General features: G+C 38.9%; 1 protein-coding gene across 5 annotated transcripts in view; it reads right to left on the bottom strand.

Moving 5' to 3' along the window:
• Positions 1-164: 164 nt before the first annotated feature.
• The window catches only part of htr2cl1 (5-hydroxytryptamine (serotonin) receptor 2C, G protein-coupled-like 1), a 121357-nt gene continuing 103803 nt past the window's right edge, over positions 165-17718 (bottom strand). For all 5 annotated transcript variants that reach the window (XM_060874808.1, XM_060874807.1, XM_060874810.1 and 2 more), the window contains 2 exons: positions 10260-10460; positions 165-2403 (listed from right to left, as the gene is read on the bottom strand). In XM_060874808.1, coding sequence (XP_060730791.1) covers positions 1478-2403; positions 10260-10460 — 1127 coding nt within the window. In that variant the 3' untranslated portion in view covers positions 165-1477. The remainder of the gene's footprint in view (positions 2404-10259; positions 10461-17718) is intronic.

The raw sequence follows: 17718 nt of genomic DNA, 5'->3' as shown, positions 1-17718 counted from the left end.
TTCTCACTGAATAACATTGTGTTTAATGTGTAAATAGTAAGGAGTCAAAATAGAAATGTTCATCATAAATCTTTCGCACTCATATCGAATTGTAAATACCGTAAGTCATTCAGAGTGGATTATTCCTTTAAAGACATACCGTCATTGATCAAAACACGGACACGAATGATCATGGAAGTTTATTAAATAAATAGCAGCATCACAAAAAAAGGTTGTGTAAATGATTGAGAAGTGATTTGAACAAACATTCACAGGTTTTGGTATAAAATGGCAGTTTGAATGAAGGGTCTTTAATATATACCGAGTACTAAAATTCTACACACTTACAAAACAACAAGCATTTACAGCATTTTACACAACAACACACAATTATAACTCCTCTGAACATATGGTTTGGATCTGACAGATTAGGTTTTGCTGTTTGAGATGTGGCTTTTCATCGACCTGCAGCAGAAATCATGCATCCTGTGTAGTTCTGCTGAGTGTTCGCACTTCATCGCCAATACCACTAGATAACTGACATTTACAGTACATTCAAGAGAAAATTCTCCAACTTCTTGCACCGATTGAGGAGGTAACCTTCGATGATTTAGGAAGTAACCTTTCACATGATCTTACATCTAAACCACGTCTCAAACCTTTAGATAGTCAACACACTGCATGCCTTGATTAGAAATGGTGTTTAAGATTGTAACTGCATTCCATTCTACAGATTTGACATGGATACACAATTACAGGTGGGTTTTTTGGGTTATAAGATGATCTGAGGACTTTGTTAAGCCTTTTCTCTTCTAATCTGTCGGGTTATATGAAATAAAACATTCCAGATCCTGCTATTCCAAAATGCATTGATTATTATGCATAGATAGTCCTAGGCTGTTACCCACCAATGCTTGAAAGGTACATGGAAACAAACATATGTAATGTATGTAATGGAAACTTCATTTATCCCAAGATTTGATGGACTTGGTGTACATAATTTAACACCTGATTGGGGGTGAATGTAGGTCAGCCTCCTTATTCCTGCATCTCAGAAGCCATCTGTCATTTTCATAAAGAACCACACGAGGGAGCTGGAGCTCTCTCTTTGGAAGCCACGTTGCTTATTCACACTGTTCTGTATTGTTTTATTGAAAAAAAAACTAGATTAAGCCATGCAACACTTTATGGCATTCAGATATCTGAACCTGTTCAAACACATCATCATATAGATTTTTTTTTAAACTTCAGATTCAATTCCCACACAGTGCAGAATGTCCTAGATTGTCTTAATGCATTGAACCAGGTTAGTCCCTGATGCTGTAAATTATCCCCCTCGTGCTCCGCCAGCGTACATTCTACAGTGTGGTGATTTCCAGCCCCAGTGCTGGTGTGGGTTCCATTGGGGTGGTGCTTCCTTGAGTAAAAAACAAGTACACAAACACACAGAGCTGATCCTGGTGGTCATGCTACAGAGAACAGCTCCGCCTTTAGTGAATCAAACACTGCTGGTGTGCTCTGCCAGTGTATGACAGCTGTTGACGGATAGCGCCGACACTCCAGTTTGCATCTCTATCCCAAGATGAGTGTCAATATCGGGCATCTCCAGTTTCTGAAGTGTGTTACCGTCTCCGTTGCGGCAGTTACTGTTCCGGTCAACGTCTACGCAAATTAGAAGTGGTGTGACGGCGGCTTGAGATGGGCATGGCACATGGATAGCCACAGGCTTGAGTCGGACTCCGCTGTACCGGCAGCGCATATAGCTGGAGAAGGCACGCCTGTAGGTCTTATTGAAGAGAGTGTATACCAGAGGGTTCACACCCGATGAGATGTAGCCCACCCACACAAACACATTGAGCAGGTCGGAGAGCAGGGGATCATTGCATGCGCCACGACACAGCACAGACAACACGTTGGTAATGAAGAAAGGGCACCACATGAGCAGGAAGAGGAAGAACACTACACCCAGAACCTTGGAGGCCCGCCTCTCATTTTTGATGGCCTGCATCATGCCACGACGGCCGTGGGATACGGCTGGAGAGCTGAGCTGAGATGGCGCCTCTGAGCCAGCCACCATAGAGATGCTGTCAGGTGTTGATGGGGTCAGTGAATTCCCCATCCGCAGACAGTTCAGGCTGCTTCGGCGGGAGGAGACAGGGGGCGGAGCCAACTGAGACGAAGACGGGGCTGATGGCTGCAAGGGCTGCTGGGAAGAGGCTTTAGCCTCATAGAGGAAGACAGAGGCTTGGCGCTGAAGGGCTTGGACGGTTAAGCAGTATGTGACCACCATGATGACAAGAGGGATGAAGAAGGCCACGAAGGAGCCGACCAACACAAAACGCTCCTCGTTCAGCATACAGCTTCCGTTTACAAAGACTTTATCTGTGTTACGGAGCCCGATCACGGGAATAGGAGTGGAGATACCTGAGACACAGGAAGAGAGAGAGAGAGAAAGAGAGAGAGAGAGAGAGAGGGAGAGAGAGAGAGAGAGAGAGAGACAGGGAGAGAGAGAGAGAGAGAGAGAGTGAGAGAGAGGGGGAGAGAGAGAGAGAGAGAGAGAGAGAGAGAGAGAGAGAGAGAGGGAGAGAGAGAGAGAGGGAGAGACAGGGAGAGAGAGGGGGAGAGAGAGAGAGAGAGAGAGAGAGAGAGAGAGCGAGAGAGAGGGAGAGACAGGGAGAGAGAGGGGGAGAGAGAGAGAGAGAGAGAGAGAGAGAGAGAGAGAGAGAGGTTTTAAATGATAATAATGAAAATATTATGAAACACATCCAGTTATTTTTACTTTGAAGGATTAAAAAGTTGTCTGTTTTATTTACGACTTAGAACATCCGTTAGTTCTGAACATTCATAAGCAGAGAGAAGAACAGTAACATTTTCAATAGTGATATAGTAATAGAGTTAAACTGTAACAGCAGTAGCTCTCATTTCCAGGACTAGGATATCTAGGAGTCAGTGAAGTAGCATTACTCTAATGAATTAGCTAACTTATGGCATGCTCAAGGAAGGGAGAAGTATGCAATAAATCAATACATGCAGACGTCTTTGAAAGAAGAAAATGAACTGCCGTAGGTGAAAAAAGGATGTATTTATTCACCCCAGGGATTATACTCCAGAGCCCCAGCTAGTGCTTGAGGAAATACCCATTACTTGGCTCCTGATACTTTACCTACAGAATCAAATGAGCCGTGAAGCCATTAATGACAACAGTCTTTGGCTATAATCCCAATTTAAATGGAAGCTAGATTGAAAATATTTAGGAAACATGAATAATTGAGCAGTTTGTGTCTTCTTGCCTCGATTTTCTTACAGCTTATAACAGCTTGTGAAAGCAGAGTGAGATTTTGTCTTTGTTAAACTGATGAAACCACACATTTTAATTGTCCACATTGTAAGCACAGTTAACACCGTTTTGAACCCATATGCAAAACAGGGAAAATCCAATTTAGCCCCTTTAGCATTAAACCTACTCTGGTAGAACTGGATCACAAAAGAAAATCCCTACATTAAACAGCAGATGCTCTTTTATATTACAGATCACACTTTCTAATGGCAGGGTAAGTGCACAGTCTATTCCTTGAGGGATGATGAGTCAGAGCCACAACAGACAGGTATAATTCTCTTTATGAATCTAGATAGGTAATTGAATTAACAATAGACTGCAGTTTAGATAACAGATGGCAATGTGTTGGTAATGATAATGAATGGAAAGAAATGAGTTGGTGGTTTGAAAGCATTTTCTTGATGAATGCTGGCTGAAATATAAAACACAAGCACTATCAATAACCCACAATGACCCCACAATGTCCTTACAGAAGCTCCTTGGAACAGATAAGAGCTTTTTTCTCGAACTTTGGGAAAGAGAAATTGAAAGATTGAAAGAGAAAGATGTGTCAGGATGTAATGTATAACCGCCTTCTGGCGTTTAATATAACCCTCCCACACAGGTATATGTGATATGACTTATGTTCCTGACAACTTTCTTGAAATGCGACATGACGTGTTTCACAAACATGGTGAAAAATGTGATGTCCATGACTTCTCATGGTTGTTGGTGCCTGATGGGCTGGCTTCAGTATTTCTGCTGATCTCCTGGCATTTTCATGCACAACAAACTGTAGAATATATACAGAAAAACAAACAACAAACAAACCATGATCTTTAGTTCTGCAGGTGAAAATGCCTTAGTGATGAAAGAGCACAAAGGACATTGGCCAGACTGGTTCAAGTTGAAAAGAAGGTTACAGTACGTTAACTGAAATAACCACTCTTAACCCTAGTGAGTAGAAAAGAATCCCAACATCAAGCAACCAAATCTGGTTCCACTTCTCAGCTAAAGACTTTACGAAAAATACATTTTATTTATATAGTGCTTTTATTCATCTCAAGGTCAGTTTACAGAGGAAACATTTCATTTGAGCTAGGTTGTTAAGGGTTAAAGGTTTGGTTAATGTCAGACTCTGGCTGAGTTCTCTCAGTCATTAGCTCTGATTCTACAGTGGAGCACAGGTTCACCAAAACTGCTCAACCTGAAGATTGCAAACAAATGGGTCCAAACACTGAAACAAAAGGCACTGAGCCAGAGAGTCAGGCTTTCACATATACCTATAACTTTCACCTGCCTAGTCTGGGATATATTAACAGTTTCCACTGTAAAGTAACCTTGAGTTTGATAAAGATTCTATATAAATACATAAAGTGTATTATTATTTGTCTGATTTATTTTTATGTACCAAAATAGTCCTGAGGGGACACGGTGGCTTAGTGGTTAGCACGTTCGCCTCACACCTCCAGGGTCGGGGTTCGATTCCCGCCTCCACTTTGTGTGTGGAGTTTGCATGTTCTCCCCGTGCCTCGGGGGTTTCCTCCGGGTACTCCGGTTTCCTCCCCCGGTCCAAAGACATGCATGGTAGGTTGATTGGCATCTCTGGAAAATTGTCCCTAGTGTGTGGTTGCGTGAGTGAATGGGAGTGTGTGTGCCCTGCGATGGGTTGGCACTCCGTCCAGGGTGTGTCCTGCCTTGATGCCTGATGACGCCTGAGATGGGCACAGGCTCCCCGTGACCCGAGGTAGTTCGGATAAGCGGTAGAAAATGAATGAATGAATGAAAATAGTCCTGTAGGAACGTTGTTTCATTTCAACGTGTAGCGCACCAGCTATATACTGTATGGTTGAAATGACAATAAAGGCTTCTTGAGTGTTGACTGGATATGGTGTGTTGGTGCACATGCTTGTAAACTGTTTGTGCATCTCTGGAAGGAAGCTAAAGTTGTCTGGTTAATGTGTTCAGCAGACACCGTCTGGTTTTTATGTGCAATACACTATTTTGGACACTAGTGGGCAATCTACATCTCTGAGAGCAGCGAGAGCACATCCTGAGTCGTAATACTGCAGTAAGCTGCATTTCACATGGTGTCTTGTAACATCTCATACTGAGAGCTGGGGATTTTAGTGAACTGGACATGTTCAGGAATTACAGCAACGAGGACAAACGTTATAGCTCTGTGATAATGTTAACAGATATCTAACATATAGAACAGGTCCATTTACCAAACACTCAACACTTAAACCTGGGTTATGAACTTATATAACCCTTATATAAAACTTTGAACAAACACACATATATACACACAGTCTCAAATATTCAAAACATATTAGACAAAGTTTTTATTTGTAGCAAACTTTTTGTATATCAGCTACTGATCTGATATGGTGTTCATTTTGGAGTCAGGTGTGAACACAAATTGATAAAGTGAAGCCATGAGATAAGCCTTGTGTAGCCTCGAGTCTTTTTTTGGCCATGAAATCATTAACGCATAGCAGATATTTTTAAGATGACGTGAAAATGAATGAGACAGAAAATCAATCCAATTCTCATAGCAAACAGACTTTATTCCACATCGTCTGGGCCGGCGGCAGCGGTGGGGAAATATGGGTCTTGCCCACCCAATTAAAGTTTGATTGTTTCTTTAAATTGTATCTAAAGAGAAAAATAACAGAAAATACCAGCATGATTTTTACATTTTGATTGGGTGGGCAGCCTACAGCTAATCGACAATAATCTGTCCATTGAGTTAAAGCCCTGTGCAGGGGCAACAGAGGAAACCATTGACTGTATGCTATTGTGTAAAACACAGCTTGAAAAAAATGTTATTATGTCAAGATCATCCTTAATGTAGTTACGTTTGTGCGTGTGAACAAGTTAAGGTTCTGGTTTTGTCTCCACTACCACTGACTACCCATTTATTATTTGTACCAGCCCACCTTAATATAACTGTCTGGAACTGACCCTGCTCAACATTCACACCAAGTAATTAACAGGAGGTCATGTATTAAGTATGTTGATCCCACAACGTTTCTGACATGACTTTGGCCACAACATAAGGATTCATGGCCGCACGAGACGATTGAAGCCTTGAAATATTGACTCATAGATTTACTGTATTTATTCACGGCCATGCCTTATTAAAAAAAACCTCTGTGTCTTACATACAACCTGCCTTACATGTGAAACTAAAACATAGCATTCAGAAGAATATAACAGCATTATGTGCTTTTATATAGTATATCCTACTCTCACATCACCGTCTCTCTTTCGTCATAGGCTACAATTTCTTTGTTCAGATAAGATCCTCTTAGCCTAGAAAACATTAGCTCGTGTAATGGCCTTGTTTGCGCTTGTATGTCAATATATTTGTAAGTGCTATCTTTCATTTCTGTTGTTCTTTGGCTGTGAGTCACAAAAAATGAACAGCTGATATGTTAACACCCCGCATTACTATTCTCACAGGCTCACAGGCTACACTGGAAAAATCCATCTTGATAAGGCTAGTCATTATTCTGCATCTGTTACTGAGAGTAGCAGATCTGCCTGTTCAGATTTCCTCCGATCACTAAATATACACGTTGCTGTTACGATTAGATAAATAGTTGTTGTTTTTTTAGATTGTAACTACATATATTAATGATTTGCTGTATAGTTGCCATCCACTTGATACAGGAATACCTGAACACATTCTACACATTCATACAATCAGTTAATCATGCAGATCTGAGCCAAAAGCTCGAGAGAACGTTCACATCACATCACGGGCTGATTTGAGTATTTAGGAAGCTAGTGATCTCTTGCTGAACACCAGGTCCTGTATTCATACTGTAAAGATTTTAAGAATGATCTCAGAGGGCTACTAAAAATTTCTAACTAGTTAACTTATATTAAGAGTGATTCAGGACCAGTTTTAGAGCAACTCTGAGCAAGGAAAATACAACGCGTTTATCTTAGAGAGGAGGTGGGGATGACCAGTATGATTACTAGGTGTGATACATTCTATTGGATAATTTATTGGTTGTCCAATAAAAGAAAAGCAGTGCTTTTAAATTCTGGTCTATTCTGAGCATTCACTTTGTCTCTATTTTAAAATATATGAAGTTACGCTCGTGACCGTATTAGAGATGCGCTAACATCCGTATGTAATAAATGTAATAAATGTAAATGTAAATGTAAACATCTCCGACACAGCGCAGGAAAATGTCATAGTGCCAAATTACATCATTTCAATCACTGTGGCATTTAGGCTCTGTTTGTTCTCTGATGTTTGTGTATCTAGAAATGGCATAGCAGAAGAATATATACATATATACAGTATATATATATATACAGTACTGTGCAAAAGTTTTAGGCAGGTGTGAAAAAATGCTGTAAACAAAGAATGCTTTCAAAAATGGAAGTGTTAAACATTTATTTTCATAAATGAACAAAATGCAGTGAATGAACAAAAGAGAAATCTAAATAAATCAATATTTGGTGTGACTTCCCTTTGCCTTCAAAACAGCAGCGATTCTTCTAGATACACTTGCACACAGTTTTTGAAGGAACTCGGCTGGTAGGTTGTCCCAAACATCTTGGAGAACTAAGCACAGATCTTCTGTGGATGTAGACTTTCTCACATCCTTCTGTCTCTTCAAGTAATCTCAGAAACACTCGATGATGTTGAGATCAGCGCTCTGTGGGGGCCGTGCCATCACTTCATGCTGGTTTAAAGGCAAACGGTAGTAACACCAAATATTGATTTGATTTAGATTTTTCTTTTGTTTGCTCACTTTGCATTTTGTAAATTGACAGAAATAAACACTCATTATTTATATTTCTGAAAGCATTCTTTCTTTACAGCATTTTTTCACACCTGACTAAAACCTTTGCACAGTACTGTGTATAAATTAATCCATGCAAGATCTAATATGTAGCGTTTTATTAACTCACTATCATTAATATTGTATACAATACATTGCTTCTCCCTCTTTTGGCCATTTTCTCCTCTGTTAAAGAAACTCTTAAGCCTCTTAAAAGTCCTCCTCACTACTCCTAACACATTTTAACCTTATGAGCTCTTTTTCTTTTTCTTTCTCTTCTCTTTTTTAACAGAAAACTTATATCATTATTAGGATCTTCTTTAATATTAAGGGGAATCATACACATTTCCAAGACTTTTCTTCGAATTTTGTCACTAGGAGAAACTTATTGTACTAAGAATGTTCATGGTCTTCAGTTTATTGTCTTGTAGCCTCACAGTCCTGCTCTCAGCTAGAACCGGAACCTGTTGTGGTTTACTGCAGTAATAGTCTACAGTATCTGACTCAAGGTCTAATGTACTGAAATGCTTTTCTGCTCAGCACGGCCATACAGAGTGGTTATCTTTGTATAAGATGCAATCAGTCTGACTGTTCTACTCCAGAATTTGTTATCAACAATGCATTTCTGCCTGCAGAGCTATCGCTCTCTTGGTGGGGTTTTTTTTTTTTTGGTTATTGCCATTCTGTGTGTAAACTATAGTGATTCCTGTACATTATAATCCCAGGATAGTCTCTGAAATACTCAAACCAGCCTTCTGGCATCAATAGTCATGCTATGCTACATTCACAGAGATCACACATTTCTCTCTTCTGATGCTCCATTGACCTACATCTGTACGATATTTTTTTTGTATGACTGTGCTGCTGTCACGTGATTGGCTGATTAGATAATTTGCATGATGAGGCAGTGGTGGCTCAAGTGGCTCCAGGTTGTTGATCAGAAGATCAGGGTTCAAGCCCCACACTGCCAAGCTCCCACTGTTGGGCTCTTGAACAAGGCCCTTAACCCTCTATATCATAGCTGCCCCTGTGCTCCGACCCCAACCTCCTCAGTTGCGAAGAAAAGAACTCCACTGTGCTCTAATTTATACATGGCGATAATAAAGGCTTCTAAGTCCCAATTCATCCATTCATGATCAAGTGTACATTTCTTCCTAATAAAGTAGGAACCTTTCTGCAAGTGAAAAGGTGTTTTACTTTCACAGCACAAGGATACTAAGTACTTAGTTCTGTGCACTCGTGCAACTCATGAGATTCATATCTTAATTCCAGCAATGAATAAAGAGATCTGGTGTCACTGTTGCTGAGCACCCTTCAAAGGAACCGGCTATTAACACTATACTCACTCTGGTGTCTGTAAACACTTACAAATCAATTTCATAATCCAAAGGGACACACAAAGCTTCACAATATAGCTTCCAACTCATCATACATAATATTTTTGACAATAATTTGAAATTGTCTCATTTGAAACAATTCATCTGCATGGCTTGCAACCAAAGTAAACCAGATTAAAGTTTTTTTTGTTCATTCTTCTACGCTAATTTAATTTAAACAAGACAACTGGGCTTCACCTTCTCCTCTTTTTTGTTCCTTGCTCCTGTAGGCTAACCATGCTTTTGAAGATTTTTGAGCATAAGGATTCTGTCCATTGTCCCTAGCACATATTGAATTCTCCCCTGTTAAATAACAAATTTTAGAGCTAACACAGTAATGATGTTTTTATCCTCCCATTCTGCCATGATGAGCAGTGAGTTTTTGGGAAAGTGCCTTACGATTGATGTTGCATCAGTGGTGTTACTGCTTCAGCTGTCAGCGTACTTCCTCAATGAAGATGTACTGAGCTCGAGGAGGTGTTAATACATTTTCATCACTTTTTACAAGCTGCCAAGACACCAACTGGGTTATTGTTGCTATGTCTGATTGCGTCAGAATTCTCCAAGGTAACCGAGAGTGATGATCCTTTAGATTTTTTATTGCAAACTCAGTCGTTTTTATTTTTCTTTGTATTCGTTGCGCGCTTCTTTTCTTTCTTTTAATCTCACCACAAACACCACACCATCTAGTAGATAATTTTAGGTTTTTGAGTGAGCCAACATATCTGCACTTTAGTCAACACATGACCCGAGCTGAGGTGAATGTAATGTAGCTCTGACCTATAGAGATGGTCCAGACGGCGGCGATTTTCAGCATGGCTTTGGTGCGTGAGTTGAAGCGGCTATGTTGGATGGGGTTGCAGATAGCCACGTAGCGGTCCAGAGAGATGGCACACAGGTGCATGATTGAGGCCGTGGAGAAAAGCACATCTAGGTAGATCCAGATCGGGCACAGAGCTTCAGGAAGTGGCCACACATAGTCTAGAGCAAAGGGAATACACACAATGGGTTCTGATGAAAAAAAGCTTTTAGATGTACTTTTTCTAATTAGCCTAATGATTTTCATTAAACTTTTGGATCTAATGGTTTCCAAGCATCCACTTAATGCATGTAGATTACCTTTAATGCTGCATCCTGGTGTTTTTCTTGTTTTTTTTTTTTTTTGTTTGTTTGCTTTTTTTTTTTTTTTTTTTTTTAGGTTCCTTTGTAGATACCCTGCAGTGCAGGATCATTACACATACATACACAAACTCATCATCAGACATCAAGCTTATGTTGCACGCTTTTTAATCCTATTAGCAAACCATCAAATCCACCTCGAATCAGTTACACATCACCAGTTAAACCATCACGACTTAAACACAAAACAACATGACCTACAGAATCGGTTAATCCTAGTGATGTCTTACAGCATATTTAACTAAAAATGTAAAGAGAGTGTGAGAGCAGAAGAAGAAGAAGAAGAAGAAGAGGAGGAGGAAGAAGATGAAGAAGAAGAAGAAGAAGAAAAAGACGAAGATGAGAAAGAAAAATAAGAAATTAGATTATTTACACTGCATTATTAAAAACTTTAAACCACTTTAAGCTGAACTAGATAAAAGAAGGGTTACGCCATGGCAATTAGTAGAGTTTAGAAAATAGATGAAAAATGTCCATAAATAAGTGTCAAGTGTACGAATAAAAATAAATAAATAAATAAATAAATGATTAACAATGCCAAGTGTACTGGATGAGTGATTGGAGCTGACATTTGAAACACTAGATAAAAGTTTCCTATATGATGTCCCAAAAACATCAGGGCCTGTATTCATGAAAATTCTTAGTGCAAAGAGTTTCTCCTAGAGACGAAATTAGAGAGAGAAGATCCTACTGTAGTAAAGATAAAAGTTATTTATAACACTTCTTAACCCTTGAAAGAGCTCATAAGGTAAAAAAGTGTTTCTTTAACAGAGGAGTTTCTTTAACAGAGGAGAAAATGGCCAAAAGCGGGAGAATAAATTTATTTATTTATTTATTTATTTTATTGACTCAAAGCGGCTTTACAGAACATAAACAAAAGAAAAACATAAACATAAAACAAAAGGTTAATATAAATATTAATATAATACAAAAATTCAAGATTAATATTAGTTATATTTAAATGTGTTTGTATTTATCCCCAACAAGCAAGTCTGAGGACTCAGGTGACTGTGGTGAGGAAAAACTCCCTAGAATGGTAAAGGAAGAAACCTTGAGAGGAACCAGACTCAAAGGGGAACCTCATCCTCATATGGGTGACACATATATTCTGACAAATATATATGCCGCTATGTCATTTGTAAGATACGCCAACATCAGGGAACAAACAGAGCCGAAATGCCACATGTACCTATATGTACGTTTACGTTTACGTAAATTTATTACATTAATAACATATAGATGTTAGCGCATCTCTAATACAGTCATGAAGGTAATCAGTACACGATATAACCTCAAATATCTTAACATAAAGACAAAATGAATGGCTTATAATAGACCATAATTAAAAAAGCACTACATTTTTTTTTTGTTTATTGGACAACCAAATACAGTCTTTATTAGAATGTATCATACCTAGTAATGCTGTCAGCACCTGCCTCGTCTCTAAAATAAAAGTTTTTGTATTTTTCTTGCTTAGAGTTGCTGAGATCCTGAATCACTCTTAAGCTAAATTAGGAGCTCTCTCTCAGATTATTCTTATAATCTTTATGAATAAAGACCCTGATCTGAACATGTTGAAACTTAAACAGCTGCAACAATGCAGGACTTCATAAATAAGAGACAATAATAAGCAAAGCTTCACAAAGACCTTACATTATGCAGTAGTCTAGAGAAAGAGGTGTGAAGCAGCTTATCACACAACATCGCCTAGATTTGACTGACATTTATTTATTATGAATATGTGCACTCTTTTTTAGCACTCAACATTAGTTGTGTTTAATCCACCATCAAAAAATAGTGCTTCAGTCCTGATCTCACGTTTCTGTGTGGAGTTTCTGTGCATGTTCTCTCCATGTTCATGTGGCTTTTCAACAGGTTCTCGGGTTTCCTTGCAGCAGGCTATATTTCCAGCCTTGGCCTCAGTGTTACTGGGACAGGCTCTGGATCAACAACCACCCACCCATCATAATGTGCTAGACATCCCAGGTGCAAAGATTAAAAACCGCTGCATTAGAGAATCAAGTTGCCTGAGACTCATTTTATAAATTGTCCTTGCTGGCATCCTTTCAGTGAAGTTTCCTTTATTCCCATCAGAGTGTGTGGATTTGAAGCTCATACAGCCAGCACTGCTCTTAGCACTCAAGATAGACAATGTGTCAGGGATTATGTCTTCCAGCTCCAATTTTTCTTCACTCTGATCAAGATTTCACTCACGATTTTAAAGGGTCTCCCCTGTTTTTTTACATTACAGCACAGCAGCAGCCTGCTAAGACATGAATGAATTATGAATTATAAGATTAAAGAGAGAGAGAGAGAGAGAGAGAGAGAGAGAGAGAGGGAGAGAGAGAGAGAGAGAGAGAGAGAGAGAGAGAGAAAGAGAGAGACAGAAGGGAGAGAGAGAGAGAGAGAGAGAGAGAGAGAGAGAGAGAGAGAGAGAGAGAGAGAGAGAGAGAGAGAGAGAGAGAGGGAGAGAGAGAGAAAGAGAGAGAGAGAGAGAGAGAGAGAGAGAGAAAGAGAGAGAGAGAGAGAGAGAGGGAGAGAGAGAGAAAGAGAGAGAGAGAGAGAGAGAGAGAGAGAAAGAGAGAGACAGAAGGGAGAGAGAGAGAGAGAGAGAGAGAGAGAGAAGAGAGAAGAGAGAGAGAGAGAGAGAGAGAGAGAGAGAGAGAAAGAGAGAGAGAGAGAGAGAGAGAGAGAGAGAGAGAGTAATACAGGAGAATGAAGAAAAGGAGACAGACAGAATATAATGATGAGGTGATGATGACGATGATGACAGTACTTAAGCTAAAATGGAGAAAGAAGGTGGACTATAGAAGTAGCGCACTTTAGCATGTCATGTGTATCATAAGAGTGACTGAATCTATGACGGATATACACAGACGAGCCATAAGATTAAAACCACTGACAGCCTTTAAATGACGGTCAGAAAAATAGAAAAGAGAAAAAATCTGCGTGACTTTGACAAGGGCAAAATTTGTTGTGATGGCTAGATGACTGGGTTCTAGCATCTCCACAACAGCACGTTTTGTGGAGTGTTCCTCTTAAGCAGTGTTAATATCTACCAAAAGTGGTCCAAGGAAAGACAACCAGTGAACCGAAAACAATGAAATCCAATAACAAGGTTGCAGCTTTAAGAATGAGTACATGTAGTCTGATGAATTTACACAAGGTTTGGCAGCAGATTTTAATCACTAAGGTAGTAATTGTAGCAGATGAGAGTGAGGATTAGCAGGAGTCTGTAGCATGAGGGTGATGTTTAGGGGCGGAGTTACAGACATGACTAATGTGGCAAAGCTGAAAGCAACGAGCAAGCTGAAAAGCTGCCCAGTTGTTTGTTTTGAAAAACTGCATACCATTGGCATTGCCAAAAATATATTTCAAGTGGGTGATGAGGAAAGGCGCCAAATCACTGAATGATCTGTACAATTAAATTGATCAATCTGATTCATTCATGCATTTGGGGTGGATTCCAGGCAGCAGTAGGAGCAGTTTATGACAATTCCACTGAAAATGATTCAAATAACATACCAGAAATGGGCATCTTATCTCTGAAAACCAGCTCTACTTTTCATTCTCATCCTCAAGTGAGACCTCCGGTACTTCATCGACCTCAACGTCCCTGAACTCACAGTGTAACAAGCAGAAATGGGGAAAATACTTGAACCTCATTGGTTATTTCAGTTTCTCGGCATAGTAGCTGCTTGCCAATAAAATGTAATTACACAAACTAAAGGGTGACATCTTTTTTATGTAGGAGGAGATTAAAAATGCTATTGTTGTAATAATTGCTTTATTAACATCTTTATTCTGCAATTTCTACGTAAAACAATGATATATGGGAATCTGAGCTGCGTTGTGTGTGTTACAATAAATGTTCACAAATAAACATTTGGACTTTCTTATAAAGGCCCCTTTTCTATACCTGAATGACCGACATTGTTACAGTCATGTATTTAACACTCCATTTATTGGTATTTTAAACTCTTAAGCTAGCTAAATCATATTTAATCTCAGCGTAGAAATGTTAGAGCAATCTTCCTTACGTTAAAGACTGCAAGCACAGAACAAATTTAAATGTCTGAGGCTCATTGGTCAGTGAACATTTAGAACCTTAATACAATGTCATTTTCAGCTTTCCCACTGGTTCATTTTTCAGCTACAGCCCATTGGTCAGTGAATAAAGATTTCGCTCTAGGAAGAAAAAAAGTCTCTGTTCTGAAAACGTATGACAGCAAATAAATCAGAAAGCCAATTCCAACAGGAGGACAGGGACACTAAGTAGGAAAGCATCAGATGTAATGATTCAGCACGGTTATTTACCAACGTTCTTACATGAAAAATGGTGCATGGTGCGACAGGCTTTTTTTTAGTAAATGTTACTGCTGTTTTAGCCGCATGGAGCCCAGCATGACTCTTTATCCATGCTGATTCATTTAAAAACAGCTAACTCAACAAAATTTCTTTTACTTTCTGAAGCTCTGAAACAGCAGTGAGCAGAATTATTAATAACCAGTCAAGACAGCTCTATTGTGTTTACTTATGAATGATTGATGAAACTGACAGAAGATAAGAAGCACTTTATGATTTCGCAGACTGTGTGTGTGTGTGTGTGTGTGTGTGAGGTGGACGCTTTGTCGCTGCAGGGAATATATTTAAAATATGTCTGCAATATGGCCGTATAAAGGTAGTAGTTGACCATCTGTTAGGAATATTGGCCACTGCCTATTTTCAGCTCAAGAGACATTGGTATAAATCATAGGTAGGGGGAATAGGTTTCATAACACATGTTATTATTCAACAAAAACAGCCAGCAATAAGATTAAACAGAATAAAATTGCCAAGGTTGTTATACTCAAACCCAAATTAGTTAATTAAAGAGTGCAGCTTTAAGATCGTCATGGTTAAATAATACACAATAGAATATGAATGAACACCGACTCTGTGAACAAAAGGCATCCATGGATATAAAATATTGGGCCAGTCTGATCTGGCTTAAATTGGTCCAAAAAAGGTATTATTATTGATCCACTTTAACTCGGTTCTGGTCTGCTTTGATCTGGCTTCAAATATATGGCCTATTTTGGACCAGATTACGTTTGAAGTCTTATTTGCAACCGCAGTAGTCATACCTCCTACATCCTATTAAAAACTTTCACTGGCAAAATCTAGATGAAGGAATCTCCTTCAGACTGTGACCTGAAATCTGATCAAAGTTTGCCATGATTAAGGATGAATCCATTCTTTACACGGCCTCAGAGGAATTAAGCAGACTTCCCAAGTAAGAATACAGAGATGCTTTCCAAAAGGATGTTTTTTTTAATGAGTCCAAAAATAAAATAAGACATGGTAGGCAGACTGATTATTGCTCCTGGATATGTGTGTAAATATAAATACGGTGAACTGTGATGGACATCCTGGGGTGAATTCTCTCCTACCTGGCACTTGGTCACCACACATTCACAGTATTCACCATGAATCTGCCTGAGATGGCGACCTTCCTGTAGATGAATGAAGCACATGCTCAGAGAAACTGGACAGTTAAAAAACGGAAAAAATCCATGTGACATTTTTCCAATCTTCAGCTGTCCAGTTTCTGTGAGTCTGTGCCCACAATAGCCTCAGATTCCGTTTCTTGGCTGATAAGCCCAATGAGCTCTTCTGCTGCTGTAGCCCATCTGTTTCAAGGTTGGGCATGTAGTGCATTCTGGAAGCTTGTCTGTATAAGACTAAAAAATAAAAAGATAATAACTTAAGTCTGCTGCTCTTCTATGGCCAAGGACAGAAATCGAGGCAGCTGAAGGTTAAATGTGTGTCTTAACTTTATAATCTAAATATCTGACTCCAAAACAAATTAAATAAATGTCTGATTCCGGAAAAATAATCTTCTAGTTATTGATAGAATTGTAACGACTCAGAAACCATCAATATTATACTGTAAGCTCAGAGCTTTCAACTGATATGACTATATTCTTTTCAGAGCATTTATTTAAACTTGCAAGTCTTAAATAAATGTTTAAATAAAAACTCTGACAAGTATATACAGTATAGGAAAATCCTAGGCTTTAACATCAGTTGAAAGCTCTGAACTAACAGTTTAATGGACCTCATAGCTTATCAGGAGTCACTTTCCACATATGTCTAATGTAAAACATTAGTTAGGAAACTTTTTCTAACAGAAAAAATTAGTTTCATTCAATCATGTCCTTTTAATGCACCATACTTTTGTGCAGAGAAAATTAGATTATTATAAAAAAAAAAAAAAAACTTATAAAAAAAAAGTTATAAAGGAAGTAAAATAAAGAGAACTTACTGGTTGGGTGGTAAAGGCACCTAAGATGATTGACGGAAAAAGCATCTCTTCTATTTTATAATGCACAGCGCTTTAATTTATACCCCTGAGCCTCTCTGAAGTGGACAATGTCCAGACCACTAAATAGGAGCGTCACAGTGTATTTTATGTCAGGGATGGGCTCCGGTTGTGTAGACTCACCCTAAAGGTGTTATATGTTAGATTAGGTTCTTGAAAAACTAATCTAATCTAAGGGTACAGAGTCTGTGGAAACAAAGCAAAAGATCTCCTTTTTAGACCAGTGGAGCCTATTTAAAACTTAAATATCCAATTTGAGTGAAAAGTGTAAACTCTGTATAGTTACTTCATAGTTTGAGAATTGGTTCATCCCATTTTTGCTTTAATGAAAGTGGTCAAGTTTGTGCAACACCTTTGAGACCAACCTTTTATGATTTTAGATCAAATTTGTCAGAGTGCCATCTGAACGCACGGAGATTAGACATGACCTTTTGTGTCAAGTCAAGTCAACATGATGAATATCATTACATTTCAATAGGAACTATATAAATATATATATATATATATAATGAACACAGTTCTTTGTAGTTGAGTTGCACTTTGTTGTTCATATGCAGATCTGTTATGCACTATGGCAGACAACACAGACAGGCAACAGTTGATCAATAAGAGTGGCTTTAAAGTGACACTTGAGTGAACGAAGACGTCTGAAACTGTCGATCGCTCTGTTCTCACATCTCAGCCATTCGTCTTTGA

Source organism: Tachysurus vachellii, chromosome 7 (genome assembly GCF_030014155.1).
Source record: "Tachysurus vachellii isolate PV-2020 chromosome 7, HZAU_Pvac_v1, whole genome shotgun sequence".
NCBI classification, from domain to species: domain Eukaryota; kingdom Metazoa; phylum Chordata; class Actinopteri; order Siluriformes; family Bagridae; genus Tachysurus; species Tachysurus vachellii.
This window is presented reverse-complemented; position numbering and strand designations above follow the sequence as displayed.